This window comes from Perognathus longimembris, chromosome 4 (genome assembly GCF_023159225.1).
Source record: "Perognathus longimembris pacificus isolate PPM17 chromosome 4, ASM2315922v1, whole genome shotgun sequence".
Classification (NCBI taxonomy): domain Eukaryota; kingdom Metazoa; phylum Chordata; class Mammalia; order Rodentia; family Heteromyidae; genus Perognathus; species Perognathus longimembris.
In genome coordinates, this window is record NC_063164.1 from 4,754,280 (window position 1) to 4,774,796 (window position 20,517).

At 43.5% G+C, this 20,517-nt stretch overlaps 3 protein-coding genes and 1 long non-coding RNA gene across 7 annotated transcripts in view; all 4 read right to left on the reverse strand.

Moving 5' to 3' along the window:
• LOC125350169 (UDP-glucuronosyltransferase 1A7) overlaps window positions 1-20,517 on the reverse strand; it is a 193,071-nt gene that overhangs the window by 155,892 nt on the left and 16,662 nt on the right. The window lies entirely within an intron of this gene.
• On the reverse strand, window positions 2,149-3,680 carry LOC125350180 (UDP-glucuronosyltransferase 1A9-like). Its single transcript, XM_048344510.1, has one exon. The coding sequence runs from the start codon at window positions 3,651-3,653 to the stop codon at window positions 2,775-2,777; it is 879 nt and encodes a 292-aa protein (XP_048200467.1). The 5' UTR covers window positions 3,654-3,680; the 3' UTR covers window positions 2,149-2,774.
• Window positions 4,020-4,996, reverse strand: LOC125350178 (UDP-glucuronosyltransferase 1-6-like). The gene has a single exon (XM_048344508.1). The coding sequence runs from the start codon at window positions 4,716-4,718 to the stop codon at window positions 4,038-4,040; it is 681 nt and encodes a 226-aa protein (XP_048200465.1). The 5' UTR covers window positions 4,719-4,996; the 3' UTR covers window positions 4,020-4,037.
• LOC125350183 lies at window positions 11,921-16,644 on the reverse strand. The gene is made up of 3 exons (XR_007210690.1): window positions 15,778-16,644; window positions 14,165-14,168; window positions 11,921-11,931 (listed from the first exon to the last, which is right to left on the reverse strand). It is a non-coding gene; the product is annotated as an uncharacterized LOC125350183 (long non-coding RNA).

A 20,517-nucleotide genomic window follows, 5' to 3' on the forward strand; every position in this document is an offset into this window, starting at 1 on the left:
AAGCAAGACCTCAACTCAGCCAGAAACATGTCCAATGACTCCACCCAGCAGGGAGACTCCCTCCTTCACAGAGTTCATAAAAGTGGTGTGGAAAGACCTGCTTGGTTTGGGGAAATCAAGTGGTACCTAAACGAACCTTAAAAACTTAGACAGCTCCAAACAGTTAAATGCTTACCTCTGCACATTTCAGAAGACAGGGGGCAAGCCCCTGTCTGGATCAAGCAGCCACCGGTTCCAATCTACTACATAGCTCCATCTTGAAAGTGAACCACCAACTGAATTTCTAAGGAGCATGGCCTCTTCCTGTTTATCTTGAGCTGGGCAATAGGGAAATTGCCTGGGCAGAAAAAACAACTGACCTGAAGCCCTTGTAGAACCCATCCAGCAGCTGTGCCAGTGATCTTACTTAAGACTGGCATCCAGCCAACAATCCCATCCGACAGCAATCTCATCTGCAAAGGCAATAACCCAGATAACTAGAAAACTCTACGTAAGCTTTGGCTGCCTAGGGTAGTCATTAGCTAGTCATTCCCAAATTATAGGTTACACTAAATGATGCAGGTTAATCTCTGCCAAAGATCACCTGTAGAGGCCTTATCAAATAAACCAGCAATAGTGAAAGCATGCAAGTATTATCAATGATTCTTCAGTAAAACATACAAAGTACAAAGAAAGAAAAATAACTTAAAGTTTATCAAAATTAAAAAACTCTGGTGCATTCAAAGACAACCAAGACAGATCATGGTGTGGGAGAAAGTATTTGCAAGTTTTATCTATCCAATGAGGTGATGGTGTCCTAGACAAAGAACTCTAATAGCCCTGTCTGATATTCAAAGTGACAGGGACACTCAATCATGGATGATGACCTTTAGATTTATGATCTAAAACAAGCCATTTCTCATTACAAGTTAATGGCTTGTGATATTTCATAATAAAACCGTAAAGCTGACTGGTATTAATGGTGTAAATGCCAATAAGGAAAATGCTTTCAAATAGCACTGTATGCCTAATACATCCTACAAACAAATACAACAAATTAGGAATATAGTTAGATACAAGGCAAAAATCCAATGCTGAAGTTTAATCACTAACAACCATTCCAAAACGGAAAATCTATACAACAAAGAAAGCATATTAAAGACTACAAGAGACAGACATTAACTTACATAGAAAGACAAACACATACAAATCACATAAGACCTCTCTGCACAAAGCCTACAGGCTGGGAGAGCATGCAACAATATATTTCAAGTTCAAAAAGAAAATAACTGCCAGCCAACAATACCATATCAAGAAAAGTCATTATTCAATTTTAAACTGAGAAAGGTAATCATTCAAGGATAAGAATGACCAAAGTAGTTCATATCCACCAAGCTTGGACTAAAGAGAAACAGTCAAGGAAGTATTATTTTAAAAAAAAAAAAAAAAAAAAGAAGAAACAAAATTATGAATACCATTGTTCAGAAAAGAATAAAATGCAAAGGAAAATAGATGAACATAGGAAAATTGGGAAAGTATAAATGGTCAAGCCAGTAAAGCCGAAAACTTCAGACAAGGAAGAATGAAAGAAAAGGAGAAAAACACTAGAATTAACTTGAAAAAAAAAGAAAACAATAGAACCATAGGAAACAACAAATACCTTTCAGTCATAATCCTTAATATAAATGGGCTTAATTCTCTATCATAAAACATAGATTGTCTCATTGGATTGAAAGAGGGGAGGTGACTGGGCACTGGTGTCTCACGCCTGTAATTCTAGCTACTCAGGAGGCTGAGATCTGAGAATCAAAGTTCAAAGTTAGCCCAGGCAGGAAAGTCTCAGAGACTCTATCTCCAATTAACCACCAAAAATCTGGATGTGGAGCTGTTACTCACGTGATCGTGTCAGCCTTGATCACAAAAGCTCAGGGACAGCATCCAGGACATGAGTTCAAGCCCCAGGACTGGCTGCCATACACGCATGCGTGCGTGTGCGCATGTGCGCACGCACACACAATTAAGCTGAAGTATGAAACTGTTTTCATATAATAGAAAGCAAATTCAAGCAGAAAATAGGCAGAAGAGGTAAAGTGTATATTAACAGAGAGAACAATTCATCAAGAATTTACAGCAGTAGCAAATGTATACATACCCATGGCTAGGACTCCCAAGTTCATAAAACAATATTAGGAATGATAAACAGAAAAGTCGAGATGCGATATGGATGGTTGGGCTCCATGGCTACTCCCATCAATAAAGAGAATATTCTGGCCAAAAACATTCAACAAAGACACATTATAACTTACATTAATTTAGGCACCTCTCACATGTGTGTAAGAGAAGATTCCAAAATCTCTCAGCAGTCCCTGACACTTTTTCTAAAACAGATCAAAGCCAGAGCCATAAAACAAGCATCACAAAATACAATTGCACTTTTGTATAAATTGTAAATTTAAATCATAGTCCCTTATATCCATAACAGAATAAATATCAATACTAGAAATCAGTATCAAGGAAAACTACAAATGATATTCAAAGAGATAAAGATTGAACACAGGTGCAAGAATCATCAGTGGGACATTGAAGGAAGTAGGAAATTTCAACACTTCTACATTGAACAAAAATGAAAACATCCCCAACAAGAACCCCTGAGCCAGGACAGGCCATGGGATGAGAACGCTCACAGCTTTAAGTGCCTACAACAGAAAACTCAGACATCCCAGGTTAAAGAATGTGATGCTGACACTCAGGGTGTCAGAGAAAAAGCACAGATAACCCCCCAAAAGAGAGAAGTCCTACCCCCAAAAGAGAAGTCCTACCTTTGGCAGCGGCTTTCCCGGGTGGCAGTTGATGCCACCAATGTAGACCATGTTGGGCATCACGGGTCTGGGAAACTCCAAGACAAAGTCAGATCTAAACAACCAAATCGACACTTGGCTGAACAGGTCTTTTGTGGTGACCGGGGTCTGGAGAATTTCAGAAGCAACTTCTATGGCTTTTTCATAAAATATAGGACAAGATAAATATTCCACCAGGATAGAAAGGTGGTTCCAAACTCTCTCTCTGAAAGTCATGGCATCTGAGAAGCCCAGGAGGATTCTGGAGACATAAGAAGCAGGACTGGGGCACTGTGCTCCTTCTTCAAGAGTATAGCAAAATGCTCCTCTGGCAAAAATGACAGAAGGGAGTGAAAAGTACTTGGCAACAATTAAGCCACATATATCAAGAGGGTCCAGAAACACCGCATCAAAAGAACATTCACTCAGGTATTGTATCAATCCTTTGTCCCTAAACAAACTCCTACAGCGTGAAAAAGTGATATCAAAGAAATCTTTAGATGAACCTGTTGCTATAGCAAACATATTGTCTTCTCGAACTTTCCACTGAGTATCAGCAAAGACCTTGAATGCCCGGTTCAAATCCTCCAGCGTGTAAGAAGTTGAGTACGTCTTCACTGTGAAGTTCTGCGAGCCTCCCAGCTGCCAACTCACCTCGGGCACAACCACGACCACCTCGTGCCCTCGCTGGGAGAGTTTCTCCACCACAGAGCGCATGGAGAGCCAGTGGCTGCCATCCATGGGCACCACCAGCAGCTTGCCCGCCTGGGCAAAGCCGGAGGACAGCAGCAGACACGCACACAGAGGCAGGAGGGCAGGCAAGACTGCGGAAGCCATGGTGCGTGCGGCCAGGAGCAAGGCTGCAGTTAGGGATTGTACAGCCAGAGGGTAAGGACAAACACAAACTGTATGGTGGATGAAGAGGACACACTCACATTAGCACAGAGAGGACACTTGCTGCTAAAGATTTACTCAACAAAATAATGATTACTGAACACTACTTCCTAGTATCGCTGATATAAGGTATCCAGGTAAGAACTGTTTATGTCCTTTGCCTTGGGGAGAAGCATGCCCTCTACTGACACCACTACTAAGCGAAGGGTTTGTACTTTGGCACTGCAGAAGATGGAATGCTAAACTAAACTTGTATAAACTTGCTAAGACTGCATTTTCTCCCAAATAAACGTGGACCTTACCTAAACTCCATCAAAGACTTCCTGCTCAGAAAGAAATTGGCACAAAGCCTCCAAGGACAGACTGGGAGATCTCCAGGTGAGCCCTCATCACTGAGGTCATGTGGTCTGAGAATATCGTGTAGCACCTGGGGATGTAGGACACGGGGTTTGGGCTCTGGCTAAGCGTGTGCTCCAGGGAGCAGGGGAAGCCCCTGAAGAGGTACACCGAGGGCAGGCCCAGGTACTCCGCAAGGATCACGCCACAGGGCAGGGCCGGGTCTGTGAACAGAGCATCGAACTTGCTCTCCCGGAGGAACTTCAGGCTGGCAGAGTCCTTCAGGAGGCCCTGACAGTTGATGAAGAACCTGTCGGTGAGAATCATGTTGTTTCTGTACTCGGTCTGAGCAGCGGTCAGCAGCCACCGATGGTCAAAGTGGCGATTCCCAAAGAGGCGGAAACGGTTCTCCAGCTCCTCCTCCTCATAGGGCACTGGATAGACTTTTCTTGTGTAGTACTGGGATTCTTTCAACAGCAAATTCACTTCAGGCACCAGGACTGTGATGTCATGCCCCCTGACACTCAGATGCTCCACTATATCCTTCATACTAAGCCAGTGGCTGCCATCCTGAGGGACCACCAGGAGCTTGCCACCTGAAACTGTGCCCCAGAGCGCTAAGAAGACAAGGCCTGCAGGGACTCTGTGAATGGCAGGAAGGAGACAAGGCATCCTGGAGGGAGTTGAAGGGACAGGAGTGAATGGTGGACAGTCCCTAGGGCACAGGGCTCCTGGCTACTTCCCCTACACTGATTAGCAATTTCCACAGAATCTACCTGGCTCTCCCTGCTGGCAATCTTGCCCTCTTATATGAAAGAAGCTAAATTAATATTTAACCATATTTAACACATGGGTCACTCCAACCAACCAGGCCCTTATTAGCTACCTCCATCTTCTGGGGATTCTATCTTCCCTTTTTTCTTATCATCTCCACCTTTCTCTCTCTCTCTCTCTCTCTCTCTCTCTCTCCTCTCTCTCTCTCTCTCTCTCTCTCTCTCTCTCTCTCTCTTTCTCTCTCTCTCTGAAGGGCAGGCAAGACTGCGGGAGCCATGGGGCGTGTGGCCAGGAGCAAGCCCACCTCTACAACAGAAGTTATAAAGGTGGCCAGGAATAAAGACACCAGCCCTGCCCTCAGAGAAAGGTATATATTGACAGGTAGCTTTTAAAGGTTGTGCTCACTGTGAACCACTTAATCTATGGACAATAAAAAACAAACCTCAAGTAGAAATTAGGTGTGATATATTTTTAAATACTTCCTAATTATATGCACATAAGAACCTAATGGGTTAACCTAAATCAGATTTTTGTGAACATAACTGTAATTCCAAGAATAATCAGAAATGGAAAGAGTGATAATGTTCCACATTTTCATAACTTTGTGTAATGTTTTTTTTTTTAAAATCTGTTGCAACATCACATACCACAGGGCCCCAGAGGACCGCCCTTAGGAGAAAGGCAAGTGGGTAATAAAGGTACCATGTCTTAGTGTGCATATGAAAACAGTCTAAGTGCACACACACCCTCAAAGGGACTCAGGGCCTTTTCCCCACCAAAAAAACCCCATGCTCCGGAACACACTTTGAGAAACTCTGTTATAGACTTGGAGTTGTAAACGCCCAAACAGTACATATTTAAGCTTGCACGAGCTCCAACATCTTTGCTCGTGACTCAGTTCTGCCATGGTAGCTGGAAAGCAACCACATGATACAGAAAAAAAAAAACAGCATGGCTGTGTTCCAGTAAAAACAGGCCACAGGTTAGATTTGGACCCTAAGCTGCAGTTTGCCAACCCCTGCCCCAGATGATAGAAAATTTACCCAGGTCTCCTCTTGGCCAAAGCCCTATCCCACCCAGCATTGGCTCCCAGCCCAGGTCCCAGGAGGCAGGCAAGCCATGTTCCTCCAGGGGGAACCAGGGCTTGCTGCCTATGGAAAAGGTCATCCAAATCCAATTCAAACCTGCATCCCAGGTTTTGAACCATGAGCTGTGAGCAACTTTCCCTGATGAACCCATGATCTAATAGCCCATCCCAAAACTCCAAAGCCTTCATTCACCTCAGCCCTACCATTTATCTCCTCCAACTAGCAGAAGCACCTTAAAGGTAGGGATGGTGACATCTGTATGCTCTGATGTATTCTCCAGTGTCTAGAACAATGCCAGCAGACAGCAGCCTCCCTATAAGTGTTTGTGGAAAGAATGAATCAGCTTTGGGGTTGTCTGTTTTATTCTCACACTTGATTTTTCACTCAAAGAGTGAGGTTCACCACAAAAGAGGAATCTGTAACACGTCATATTGACCTGTAACAGACATATAAGGAAAAGACCAGTCCTTTCTTATCTCCTCCTCACCACAGAACACTGTGACCAGATGTAGAGGGATTTCTCCCACACTGAACAATTCTGCCACCCCAGCGGTGTGTCTACGATTCAGTTACCATGCTAGCTAAAGTAGCGATAGACTTGGCAAAAACTAACTGGACAAGTTATGCTCAATTCCACAGCCCCCAACCACAGAGACTCACAACCTCAGTGTGACCTGGCTACAAACTAGATGTTCCTCTAATCCCTTCCTGTCTTTGAGCCCTTGTTGAAATGGCTCAAAGAACTGAGGACAAGAGCTTACTTAATCAGTGATGTATTACTGGGATACAGTTGAACAGGCAGGCTAAGAAGCACAAAGACTGAGGGAAGGGCAAGTGAACTGAACTCACAGGGCACCCACCTTCCCTCCACACCTTCGGCAAATGGAATGCTCTCCAAACACTCTCCTGGGTTCCTACTTAGGCTTCATTATGTAATTGATGTTACTGAGTAAGTGAATGGTAGGCATAACCTTTGGCCCCTTTTTCCTCTCCTTCAGATCTCTGATTGGTGTCCTAGCAACCAGTTCCCTTCATTAGGCACTTCCCAGGAGTAACCCCATCCCAGGATGAGCTAAGCGGTGGTCCAAAGGGGCATGTAACAAATACCTCAGCCCATCTTTGTCCTCCTATCCCTCAGCAAATACCAAGTTTTGGGGCTCTGGCCAGGAGGAATAGGAAACAAAAATAAAAATGTACACATATTTCCCATTATAAATCACAATATCACATCAACAATGTTACTTGCCTTTAAGAAACTAGGGTTTGAGAAGTGTGATTCAAGCCAGCAGATGGTGACAGCCCTGGAGGGAGTCAGGAAGCCTGGTGTCTGCCTCCAGTCTGATCACACAATTCACCTCCTGAGTTTCTCAACTGACTCCTGGGGTGGGAGGGTCCTGCTTGTTCTGCCTGTGGAGCATAGGGCTCTGGGGGGCCAGAGTATGATGAATGTGGGAAAGAGGCTGTCCCAGTGCAAGGTGGTTCCTAGAATGACTAGAAGAGACTTGCCCAGCACTTGTCACGCCAGGGCCTGTCCTAACCCAGGCCTCTGAAACCGTGTGTGAGCAAAGGCTGAGAAAGAAGAGTCCCAAAGACCAGGATTGAAGGAGACCTCCCAAGTGCAGAGCTGGCTTTAGAAATACAAGCAAGATGGCCGTTTGTTATTTAAGGCATTCCACCTGTCAGCTATGTCCAAGATGAGGGCTGGCCACCCTGGAGCTCTCCAGAAAAAGAGGCACCAGCAGTGTCTCCTGCTTACAATGGCCAGGGACCAGAAGGTACCAGCATCCTGCTTGGAAACCCCAGGGAACTGACGAGGAAGCACAATGCACTTCTAGGCTTCTGTAACCAATACAGGGAGCTGTTCCCTTAACTCCTCCCAGTCCTGGAAGCCCCATCACCCCATTAATCCTGTTTGCCATCCACAATCTTCTTTCAGAGTCCATTTCACAGCTTGTAATTCACTGACTTACATCTGTCTGTCCATTACGCAAAGCTCTATCAGGCAAAGCCAACTTCATTTGACTATGGCCATATCCCCAGCACTCAGCCAGGCACACAGAGGTTCTCTATAGATACTGAGTCAAGGAAGGAATATTAATACTAAACATAGAAGACATTACCAACGTGTCATTATTCTACAGCACTATCCAAGCCAACAACACCAATTCACTAAATGCTGGAGGATTTGATTTTCAGGCATACTGGTAAACACCCAGGGAAATTTCTGTTCTGACCAGCCAGAGGCCAGGCATTTCCAAGCAGCTTCCTGTCTACACATCAAGGTAGCCAAGTACAGAAGGGAGATACATGGGGAACCCCAGATTTTCTTGTGCTGTGTAATTTCATCCTACCAGCTGTCTCCAGACCTCCAACTGCCCTGGATTCCTCAAACTGAACCTGAATTCCTTCCATCTGCACCACATATTCAATTCTATGCAAACTCATCAAAAGTTGCAAGAAACTGGGCATGCTCTTTCCTGGTAAATCTTAGAATTACTTAGTAATTAGAATTACTTACAGCCCATGAAAGACTTCTTGTTTAGGAAGAAACGTGCACTCCTTATCCAAGGGAATGGTCTGAGACCCTGAACCCTCCCCTCCTCACTGACATGGGATTTTGTTCAGAAGCAACTTGCCAGTAGAAGGCATGGCTGCTTTTCTCAATATTTTCCCACTAAAATCATGTTCCATTTCCAGTCTGTGAGACTGTTGAGATCATGAGTTGAAATTGAGAATGGACCTACATGGATCATTCCAGGGATTTGATAGGATTTGGCCATGGTCTCCTTCACTCACATTTGAAGCATTATAGGTACCCCTACTGTGTGCTTTTGGCAACATTGCACTGAAAAGTTTGTCTACTTCACAGATGCTGTCATAGAGCAAATGGAGATTGTGATTTTCCCCCATGAAACCCAGCAATAGCTCATAGCCTTAATTCTGGCAGACCTGGGAAGTCATAGGAGTCTAGTTTGTAAGCAAGACTTTCTAATGCCCATGTCTGTCTACTTCACACTGGGCAGGATCATACACACTTGCTAGTCATCTGTCATAGTAAGCAGTAAAAAGTTAAGGTTGTCAAATGGCAGAGATAGTTCAAAATCTCCCCTCCCCCATATCTGCTCAAAGCCCTCATTGGTAATGAATTTTGGACTGGTACCAGATACATAAATTCATCTGTTCAGAAGTTTATGTATCTGAGTTTATGCCCCCGTTGTGAGCCATTTAAAGGCCAGCACAGGTAACTTAGGCATTGTTAGAGTCACCAGAAATCAGGTTCCCTATCCAGCTAGGAAAATGCTTTTGCAAACACATTTGCAAAACAGGGTACACTGTAACCCAAGAAGGTCTGTGCAGTAGGTAAAAGTTCAGTTTGTAGTAACATAGTGTTCTTACTGGCATCTAATCCTGGCAACCACTTGGTAAAATAGGCTAATATTAAAGGTTCCTGGCTAGGAAGGGTCAGCGCCCCTGGGTCAGCTTGAAGAAGTCACGCCATCAACCCATCAACCCCCTTTAGGATCAAGGGACCAGAGTCAATTTTGGAAAATGAGGCAAGATAAGATTAAAGGCAGAGGCATGGAAAACAGTAGTAACAAGTGTGCAAATGTGGAGACTGCACTTGTGAAAAATGGTTACAGGTCCAAGCCTTCTATGTCTGTCTATAGCTGGTTATTTCTCACCCTGGTAAATTCCCTTGGGCCATTGCCTGTCTTGAAAACCAGTGGGGCTTCAGCCTGCCATGCTTATGTAATGTGTCCTTAACCAGTCTATGTAGAAACTTGGAGGAGTAGTGACAATCCATCCAAGCTGCTGGGAAATACTACCACAGTCCAGCCCATCTCTTTCAACCTGGAGATTCCATTCAGAAAAAGTTCAAGGACAGACTGTTATTAACTGCTGGACCTGCCTCCTCCCCTCTGTGTGTGTGGGAGGGGGGGTGGTGAGCAGGTGGAGTTTAGAACTTAGCCCCAAAGAAGAATGTAAAAATCAATTATTTGATTTGTAGGTGAAAACCAGTGAGGAATGTGAAAAACAGAGGTGCCTGTCATGTAGGGACGGAGTGGTGGGGAAGGGGAAGGTTTGATGCTATATTCACTCTGGCCCAGCAGCCCACAGTGCAGCCATCATGAGCACCCCTACTTTCCAGGTTTCCAAGCTGCTGGGGAAGGTGATGACCAGCAACAAGGACCTCTGCTGCTGTGAGAACCAGAGAAGCAGGAAGTCCCACCCCACCTTGAGGTCATCGCCATGCCCTGCTAGGGGGCGGGACATCAAAGGGCAGTTGGAGCTGCTGAAGCAGCAGAGTGGTTGGGCAGTAGGTGGCTGGAGGGCCAAGCACTACACACACACACACACACACACACACACACACACACACACACACTGTGTCTTCCAAGGAGGGTGAGGAGGAAGAGAGAGACATAGAAGCTCACCCCCTTGGAGGTTGCAGCTGCTCCTAGTTCTAAGGTAGCCCAAGACAAGGCAGTTGCAGACTAATTAAACACCTTTGTCACCTTTGACTGTGCCTGTGTGAGTTTTCTGGCTTCTGGGACATTACAACCTATACAATCTAAATGATATTTCATTGTCATGATTTGGAGGATTTTTTATTGCTAGAATGTCCATCAGAGCTTAAGAGATCTAGTGATTTGATGCTGTTCCTATCATGATAGCAACTACTAACTCAGAGAAATGGCAATAATCCTAAAGTTGATAAAGAAGCATAAATATTCCGGTTAGACAAACAAGCAAAAACAATGATGCTGGAATTCTCTATGTCAGAAAGCCTAGTATTTAAAATAGTATAGGGCTGGCAAAACACATACTCCAATCCAGGGGATCATAAGAGAAAACGAGAAATAAACTCATATGCTTACACAAAATTGTTTTTAGACAAAGCTGCCAAAAATAAACTGTTGTATCCCAAGAGCAAGAAAATCCATGGAGGCACAACTTAAGGTGGGAAGGGGTTTTATTTACAAAGGAACTTTATTTACAACCTAAAACCCAGAACTAAAACAGCCCTCCACTTCCAAATGCTGGCCTGGGACTGCCTTGTCCTGGGCTAGTTATCCAGAACCCAGAACTGAGACCTGACCTGACCTCTGAACGTCTACTCCTTAACCTTCAACCACTGCACTCTCCAAACCTCCAGAGAAGCGAGCTTCTTTCTATTCCTCCTTCCTGCAGGCTTCGACTCTCCTCAGGCCTCAAACCTCCCCAAAGGCCTCAGGCTTCAGGCTCCTCCACAGGCCTCAGGCCCCTCTGCAGGCCTTAAGCCTCAGGCCTCGCCTCAGACCTCAGGCTCCAGGATTCCCCACTGGCCTCAGGCCCCGCTCAGCTCCGCTCCCTGTCAGGTCTGCTCCGCTCTCTGTACTCTGCACCTCCACAGGCCTGCCTAGGCACCGCCCTCTTTTCTCTCCTCCCACCTCCCTCCTCCCCTCCTCTCCCCCTAACCTCCAAGACAGGGGGGAGGGGGCTCTGGTGCCCCACCCACTCCAGTAGCCGGACCCACTTAGAAGTGCTACCATAGCAGTGACGCCAGCGTGGGGCAGAACTTCCTTGCTCCTCCCTCTGGTCGCGGGACTCAGAAGTGCGACCTTGGATGTGATGCAGGCGTGGGGCGGGACTTCCTAGGCTGCTCCTCTGACGCAGTCTGACGTAGCCACGCCCCCTCCTATGGTCCGCGGCAGTGACGGGGCACTGGGCGGGATTTCATGGCACCAGGTGGAACTTCCGGACACGCCGGGTTATTACAAGACAATGAGCATAGAATAGTCTCATCAGTAGATACACAGAAGACAATTACTTCAAGTAAATATTGACACTGGGATACCATATTTTTTTTTTAGTTTGATCCTCAAATCAAAAATAATATAAGCAAAGATAAATGGGATTACATTAAATCATGAATCTTCTATGCAATTCTGGTTCAAGAGCAGCTCTGCCATTGGATGGCCCTGCTGCTTAAACTTTCTCTATTCCCACCAGGATCCTGTTCCTTTACATGGCCCCTGAGACTTCTGGAATGCACCCACATAGAGTGTTCCAGGGGTATGACGTAATGTGGGTACATACTACACGCCTGCTCAGGGTGGTCTCCTGACCACTGCCTTGAACTGTCTTTCTGTTCCCCATCTGCTTTCATTTCCTACACAGAGCTTCAGCTCTGCGCTCTGGGGTCCACTCATGACCCAAGGCTCCTCATTCAGAAATCTGTACTTGTCTGCTACACTCCTGAGCAGTCCTTGAGGTCAGGCCTATGTCTTCTTTGTGTTCCACCCTTTCTTTGTACCCACACTAGGCCCCTGCACAAGGAAATAGAATGCAATGTTCATTGTATTGCATCAGATTACACTCACAGGTTACTAGATGCTTCAAAGGTGAGCCCTGGAGAGGCAAGGGACAGGTCAAGGGCATTCAATGAGAGGTTCTTCAGCTCAACTTGAGGCCTACTCATTGTTTGGAGCTCAGTGTTACTGGACAATTGCCGAGTTACTCTTTACCTTGGTGACAGATTTTTCAGAGCATCGTCTTTGAAAATCAAAACTTGAGAGAAGTGACAGCTGTCACTGGACAAGCTGACCTGTCCTGCTACCTCCTCCTACTCAAGGGACTTTCTTCCACCCACTACTCATTCACTAGGACACCTTTTTTGAAGCTTGAACACTTTAGCATAAGCCTCACTCAGCCCCCAAAACAGCTCACAGACATGACTGGAGTGTAAATTTGAATTACAAGGAGAATGACGTTGGTCATGTTACCCTTTCTCCTACCACAGTTTGCCCAACAACAGACCCAATGGTGGGTATTTCTCTGACCTCACAGTATCTGGAAACAAGACTGATGACAGTCATCTAGTTAGCACTGAAGAGGCTGCCAGGGAGCCTACTCCATGGTCACTTCACCCAGGGTGCTAGCAGAGATGGCATGTCTAGACCATCCTCAGAATAACAGAACCAGAAAAGGCAGGTATGTTGGTAGTGACCAGCAAGAACTCTGCTGCTGATAGGTACCAGCAGCAGTGCCTACTCAGAGATAACTGCCCATCTCAGTCCACCCTGCAGAGCACAGGGTGACCTTCAACCTAGCTGTGGTCATACTGTTATTCCCTTTACCTAAGGATAGAGCCCGTAACAATTATCTTAGCCAGAGCAAAAAAAAAACAAAACAAAACTAGGAATGCATCACAAAGAGATCCTCTGTTTTTACACTTCTCAGCTATATATATACTAAACACTATAAAACATTCACAAAAGAAACCCATACGAATGGGATGATATCACATATTCATGCCCTGGAGGAATTATTATTACTAAAATATCCATAATAACTAAAGGGATCTCTAGGTCTACTGGAATCCCATTTTCAGTATCAGTATCTTCAGAAAATTGGCAAGAGTAAAATATCAGCAATAGACACAAAGATAGCTTAGGTCTTTGGGTCTAGCTTGGGTCTAATTGGGATTAGGTCCAAATAAAAACTTGTGCATGCCAGATGGCATTGGTGGCTCATGCCTGTAATCCTAGATACTCAGGAGGCTGAGATCTGAAGATAGGCCACCATACCAAGTACATGACTGTCTGTAAAGTGTCCTTGTCAGACGAGTGGAGTTTAGGTCAGTCAAACCTACATGAACTTCCACTACACAGCAACAGTTTCCACATGACCAAGGGAGAGCAGAGAGCAGTCAGACACCAATCGAGCTACTGCCAAGAGTCACAGCATCTGCTAAAATTAAGTTACTGAATGTGCTAATCTCTAAAATTACTTGTTTGACCCATATGATGAGTTAGGAACCACTTAAATTGGTCCCTAATGCACATGCAATCTGTATGCATATGTGTATGTATATATATATATATATGTGTGTGTGTGTTATCACTATGTATGTATATGTATATAATAAGTTATATATTTATAATATTTATATAAAGTAAATTATAGTATACATCTATGTTGGGTAAGAATAAAAGTTATATATATATATAATATATTGCAAGATATACACGCAAATAGACATCAAGAGCAGTTTTTGAAAGAGATGTGGGATAATTTAATATAGTGCTTGAGCAAGAACTTCCACATGAAAAAAAAATGTGTTCGTATTCTCAGTTCTATCAACTGTTTTCACAATTCCTAAAAGGGAGTTTGGGTCTCTTTGTGGCTGAACTGACCAGACAGAACTTTCACCATCTCTACCACTTTAAAGGGAATATAACTCACAGACACAGTTCAGTCCTGACGGTACACAACCCTCAGTGTTCTCTGGTTCCACATGATTTCCATCATCACAAACATCATTGCACAGAATATCTTTCTTCTTTTGAGGGGCTGTTAGCTGAACCCTGATTTCAATTCTCTGGAGTTAAAACTGCCCTGCAGACTGAAATTGAATTCAGCCAACTCAGACCTACTCACCAATTCTGTCATGACTTGCCAAGAAATTCCAAGGACTAGGAGGGATCGCTTCATTCCCTCCTTAAATGAATCATCTGTCATTCTTCGGAGAAGATCACAAAGGCTCAACAGCTAGGTACAAATGATCATATAAAATGATGCTTATCAAACTGAACTCCAAGAAATGGAAACAAGATAATTGTGTTGTTATTTTGCTTTTTGTTTTAGTTTTCTTTCTCTTTTATTGCTATTTTTGTTTTCTGTACCTTTGTCTTGTATGTAAGTTATTGTGTTTTGGGATGGGTAAGGGGGAGCACAGAAATAGTGGAACAAAAGGTGAACAAATGCAGCAGTGATACACACTAGACACTATGTGGAAAATGAGCTATGCAACTTTGGGGGAGGGACTTGGAGAAAATTATGGAAGAGGTGACCTTGTTCAAAAAGAAATATGTGCATTACCTAACTTATATAACTGTATCTCCTCTGAATATCCCATTCACAAAAATTTAAATAAATAAATACATTAAAATAATTATATGTCATCCATATGAAAGGATTCAGTCCCATCCCTAAATATAATTCCTCAGGTTAGATTCAGGATACTTTGTTATAGGTTCCCACATAAAAACATGCCCTCAACACACACACACACACACACACACACACACACACACACACACACAGAGTCAAATGTCTACTTCTTATCAACCAGAACTATGAATTCTGTTCTCCAGAATACAAAAACTGCATGCCTTCCCCAAACACAGCCTTCCACCTGAAACCTGGTGGAAAATGATACATGGTCTATAATTACTGTGATGAAAAGTTACATTTATACTAAGTAGTGGCACATTCAGCCTCTTGATCAAGTGACTGCTTTAAGATCGCAATTCCTCCTGGAGATTTTGTCTATATCATACATACATATATATGTATTATATGTAAAGTATAATGTACATATAACCTTCTAATATATATATATATACACTATCAAATAAATCTACCCATGAATGCATGTATTTTAATTAATAGACATCTTTTCCTTTTTCTAAAAACATGGGCATTATAAGACAAACGCCTTCATCTTGTGGTTTCATATTTTATAGACATCATGACATGAGGGGTGATACAGAATCACATAGAGCTATGTGTATTGTGTGGTCGAAGAAGCCACATTCACCTCTGGTGACAGAGGGTCTTGCACAGCTCTGAGGTGAAGGGCAAGGTACTGTACTGAGGGAAGGAAAGAGAGAGTCACCTTTGAATGGCTCAGCTTTTCACTGTCTTTTTTTGGTTGGTTGTGGTGCTTGAACTCCAGGGCTTGAGCAATTTTTACTCAAGACTAGCATTCTACCACGTTGAGCCTCATCTCCACATCTGGTTTCCTGGTGGGTAATTGGAAGTAGTAGTCTCATGAAGAATTTTCAGCCCAGGCTGGCTTCCAATCATGAGCCTCAGATCACAGGGTTACCAGGGTGAGCCCCTGGCGCCCAGCTCAGTGTCTTACAACTTGCATCTCCATTCTTGTTCTTACCATGTGGAGGAGTCACACCTGTCTGACAGAACAGTGCTACTCCTGCAACACTGGCCCACAAAGATAAACAAGACAACAGGAAATATATGCAATAATGCAAAGAAAATACTAAGAATGGTCAGTTATAATCTTGTTCACAAAAACAAAAAGGAGAAAACAGTTATATACCTATTTCCAGAGGCTAGCTCAGGGGTTGGAAGTATGGCTTAGGTGGTAGGGGAAATGCCAATGATGAAAAGCATAGATGATACTGATTTCAAGTCCTACTCTCAAAAAAAAAAAAAAACACGAAAAAAACCAGACAGACTAGCAATCCTTAACAACTTGTCCACTATTAAGTACTAGCTTTGACCATGCCTATAACTTTGTAGGAAGTAAGACTGCAAATTAAACAGCATGATGTATGTATTATTATTTGTACTTAATAGGCTGAAATTTATTCCTATACTACTCAGTATATGCATACACATGATATTATTTTTGCTAGTCCTGGACATTGAACTCTGGGCCTTAAACTCAGGACCTTACTACTGTCCCTGAGTCACATAATACTCTAAAATTTGAGAAACAGTGCCACTTCCATCTTTCTGCAAGTAGTTTATTGGAGATAAGAGTCTAACCAACTTTTCCTGCCCAGTGGACGTCAAACCACAAACCTTAAATCTCAGCTATGTAAGTAATTAGGATTGCAGGTTTGGCACACTGGCACCCAGCCCATAATATTATTTTAAATGAACATATATATGTATATATATAATGCTATTCGTTAGTGGGTAAAGAACATTTTTCTGTATGAGTAACACAAGATTAGTAGAGGCAGACAATTCATATTTTTAGTATTTTACCAAAAGTAATGTTTTGTGCAGTTCAGAAGTAATATTAAACTATATCATTTGTACATATGTACATATCAACTAAGAAAGATCTACTTAAATCACAATAAACTATTGTCATAAATTTTTAAAAAATCATCAAAAGAAGGAAAATCATTCAACTGGACCAAGAAGATAAGCTAATTTCAGTGAAAATAAATAACACAATGATTAATGTCCAAAGCCAGGTCACACTCAGAGAGCCATGGAGAGCAGTCCTACCTTCGACAGTGGCTTTCCCTGGTGGCAGTTCATCCCACCAACGTACACCATGTTGGGCATCACGGGTCTGGGAAACTCCAAGACAAAGTCAGATCGCAACAACCAAATCGACACTTGGCTGAACAGCTCATATGGAGTGACTGGCGTTTGAAGAATTTCAGAGGCAGCTTCCGAGACAGTTTTGTAAAAATATGGACAAAACATACGCTCCCCCAAGTGATTGATATAGTTCCACACTCTCTCCTGGAAAGTCATGGCATCTGTAAAACTCAAGATGCCTCTGGGAACATAAGACGGGGGAGCAGGGCACTGAGCTCCTTCTTCAAGATAATGACAAAATATTCCCCTGGCAAAGAGCACAGAGGGGAGTGACAAATACTTGGCAACAATTAAGCCACACATATCAAAAGGGTCCAGAAACACAGCATCAAAAGAACCCTCCTTCAGGAATTCTACTAATTCCTTATCATTAAACAGACTCCTACAATGTGAAAAAACCAACTCAAAAAATGCATGGGAAGAGCCCATTAGTAGAGAAAAGATGCCTTCTTCCTTCTTTTTCCACTGGGTGTCAATAAAAACCTTGAACTCCTGCTCAAAATCCTCCAGCGTGTGAGAGGTTGAGTACGTCTTCACTGTGAAGTTCAGCAAGCCGCCCAGCATCCAACTCACCTCGGGTACAACAACGACCACCTCGTGCCCTCGCTGGGAGAGTTTCTCCACCACAGAGCGCATGGAGAGCCAGTGGCTGCCATCCATGGGCACCACCAGCAGCTTGCCTGCCTGGGCAAAGCCGGAGGCCAGCAGCAGACACGCACACAGAGGCAGGAGGGCAGCCATGGGGCGTGGGGCCAGGAGTAAGGCTGACATTCAGAGCCTATGCCCCTAAATACAGGCAGTGGAAGAACGGGTTCAGCAGAAAATAGCACTGAAGAGGGAGTGCATTCTTATATTCATTACACAAGGTTACACCCACTGGCAAGGAGTCATTCAAACAATTCATTTACTGAAATCTCTCTACCATTGGTAGATAGCTTTTCTTGTATCATTTCCAGATAAGAATTGTTTATGACCTTTGCCTTGAGGATAATCATGCTGAGTATTACAATTTAAATACACAGATTGAAGCAATGATTTGGGGTCTTGAGAGTTCACAAAGTGCAAGGAGAAGGAAGTTTTTGAACATTTCCAGGAGTAATTATTTCATTTTATTTTCAAATTATGTAACCTTCTTGGCTCAGAAACAAACATGCCTCCCAGCTTTTAAAGAAACTCTTCAAGATCCTTACTGCACAATATTCACTGGCAATGGAATGGCTTTTCACATTTTACAGACAGCTCTGACAAGGACAAACAGCACTGCTTATTTGGGGCAATTTGTAGTATTGTTCAATTTCCAAACCATCAAAGGCTTTCCTTAAAGGCTCATTAGCTGTGGATTTCCTGAGAATTTTATTTCCTACATTATCCCACTTAGAGATTTCATCCTCTGGTAAGTCCTCACCCAAATGTCCAGGACCCATATTTGAGTTTACCTGACATTCCATGGCACATCCCACTGAGCTGTCCTTCAGAGCAGCCTATACACATTCTTTATAGAAGAAACAGCTGTCAAGAGTCTCAGTGCCCCAGAACCAAGAGCTGTGACATTAGCCAGTGCAAGGATGAGAAGTTTAGTACCCAAGGCTGTTAATACCTAAGGGCACCACCCATTGCTCCTGGCTGCTATCCACTGCCAGGCTCACTGTTGCTCAGGCCATGGATTACAAACCTGCCAAGGGCCAGAGGTGCTGATGACCAAAGTCTAAAACAGCAAGCCTCCCAACAAAGGGCTGACAGCCATGCCTATTGTGCCCAAAGCCTGAAACAATAGGCTACCCACTCTCATCTGGAAACCTCTGGGTCTGCCAGTCTAGCTCTTGGGTTTGGACACTCAAGAGCTCAGTATACCAACACATGGAAGAGCTGACCCTGGCCTACCCACAATGCCTTTTTTCTGACCCCAATCAGCTGGTTGGCCCATTGCTAGGAGAAAATATAGGACAAAGACTAACACAGTTGTTTAGGCCCAACTTGTTTTAGATAGGACCCTCCTCATAAAAACCAACAAAAGATAAAATGGACAAAAAGGATCCCACTTTTCTTTTTAAAGTGTGGTTGAACCCAAGAAAAGCATTCACCATATTTGACACTTCAAAGTGAATAATTCATGAACATTCTGCATGGTCTTGAGTTGTACTGCCATCAGTGCTCTCTGGTATTAGTCTTCATCACCACTAAGGAAACCCCTTTCCCATTTCTCCCTCACTTCACTTCACCCTGTCCCACCAGCCTCTAGTATCTCTCTAGATTTGCCTCCTCTGGGCATTTTGTACAAAGGGATTGCAGCTATCTGTGACCTGCTGGGTTGGTTCTTCCACTTTACATAATGTTTGTGAGGCTCCTCTATTTTCTAGCATGCATCAAAGTTTCAGTTCTGTTCACAGTGGAATATTATCCTATGGCTCAGTGTGAAAAGCAAAATGAGAGCAGCTGAAGGGAAGAAAAAGCTGAAGATTTTGCAGGGACCCTTCCCACCAGCTAGGAAAGAATCATGAAGAGGAGGTACTAGGCAGGCAGCAGGGCAGTCAAGACTGGTGAGGCCTAGCAAGAATCCCAGCAGAGCAAGCCACTGGCTCAGCTGCTGTCTGGAAACCTGTGTCCCCTCTCCCTTCACCCCTTCCTTCACTGTGGGATCCCATTTATGGTGGTACTTGCCTTAAATGGCTTTGTGGAAAATAGAAATTTTATTTAGGGGATAGTAGGGCTATTTTTCATACTATAGTATGGATTATCAATGAGAATAAAGTCCAAGTAAAAGTTTGTTTAAGTTAGGACAATGCAATATCACAACAAATCCAGAAATTCCCACCTGCCATAGAACGCAAGATGCTTGACTTTTAGCCATCCTATGAAGTGGTCCATGTTATACTTGTTCCAGGGCCATACGGGCAACCAACCCCTAATCAGCGAGGAATAAATACAGGAAAAGCATGTCCAAAATGTTTGATCTATTAAAAGCAAACATTTTAAAGGAATCATAAATCAACATGTCACACTCTTCAATATAACCTGTAAGCAGACACAAACGTTGGTCAATGTGAAAAATGCAGGGTAAAGAGTAGTGTGTTCACCATTATTATATTCTATTTTAGGAAATGAAGGGTGAATACATGATAGATACAGGTTTATGTGAAGCAATGTCCAGAAACTGGAAAAGATGCTACCATGAAAAATTACTAAAAGCATGTTCCCACAGAAAACCCAGCATTAGGGGGACACAGCAGGCTCCTGCTACGTGGGAGGCTGAGATCTGAGGATCAAAGTTGAAATTTAACAATGGACCAGGAACTCGGAAAGACAATTGTCAAGAAAGCGCATACAATTTTCTAACAGAAATCTAGAAAGAAGTATCAACATTCATTAGTGATATCAAAGTTCCTACCACAATGAGAACCCACTTCCAATTTTCTGAAGAGCTATTGTCAAAAAGACAAACTACAGATAGAATTCTGGAAGATATGAAGAAATGGGAA

Excerpts from the sequence above, each read along its gene's own strand:
- LOC125350180 (XM_048344510.1), bottom strand. The coding sequence starts at position 3,653 with ATGGCTTCCGCAGTCTTGCCTGCCCTCCTGCCTCTGTGTGCGTGTCTG.
- LOC125350178 (XM_048344508.1), bottom strand. The coding sequence starts at position 4,718 with ATGCCTTGTCTCCTTCCTGCCATTCACAGAGTCCCTGCAGGCCTTGTC.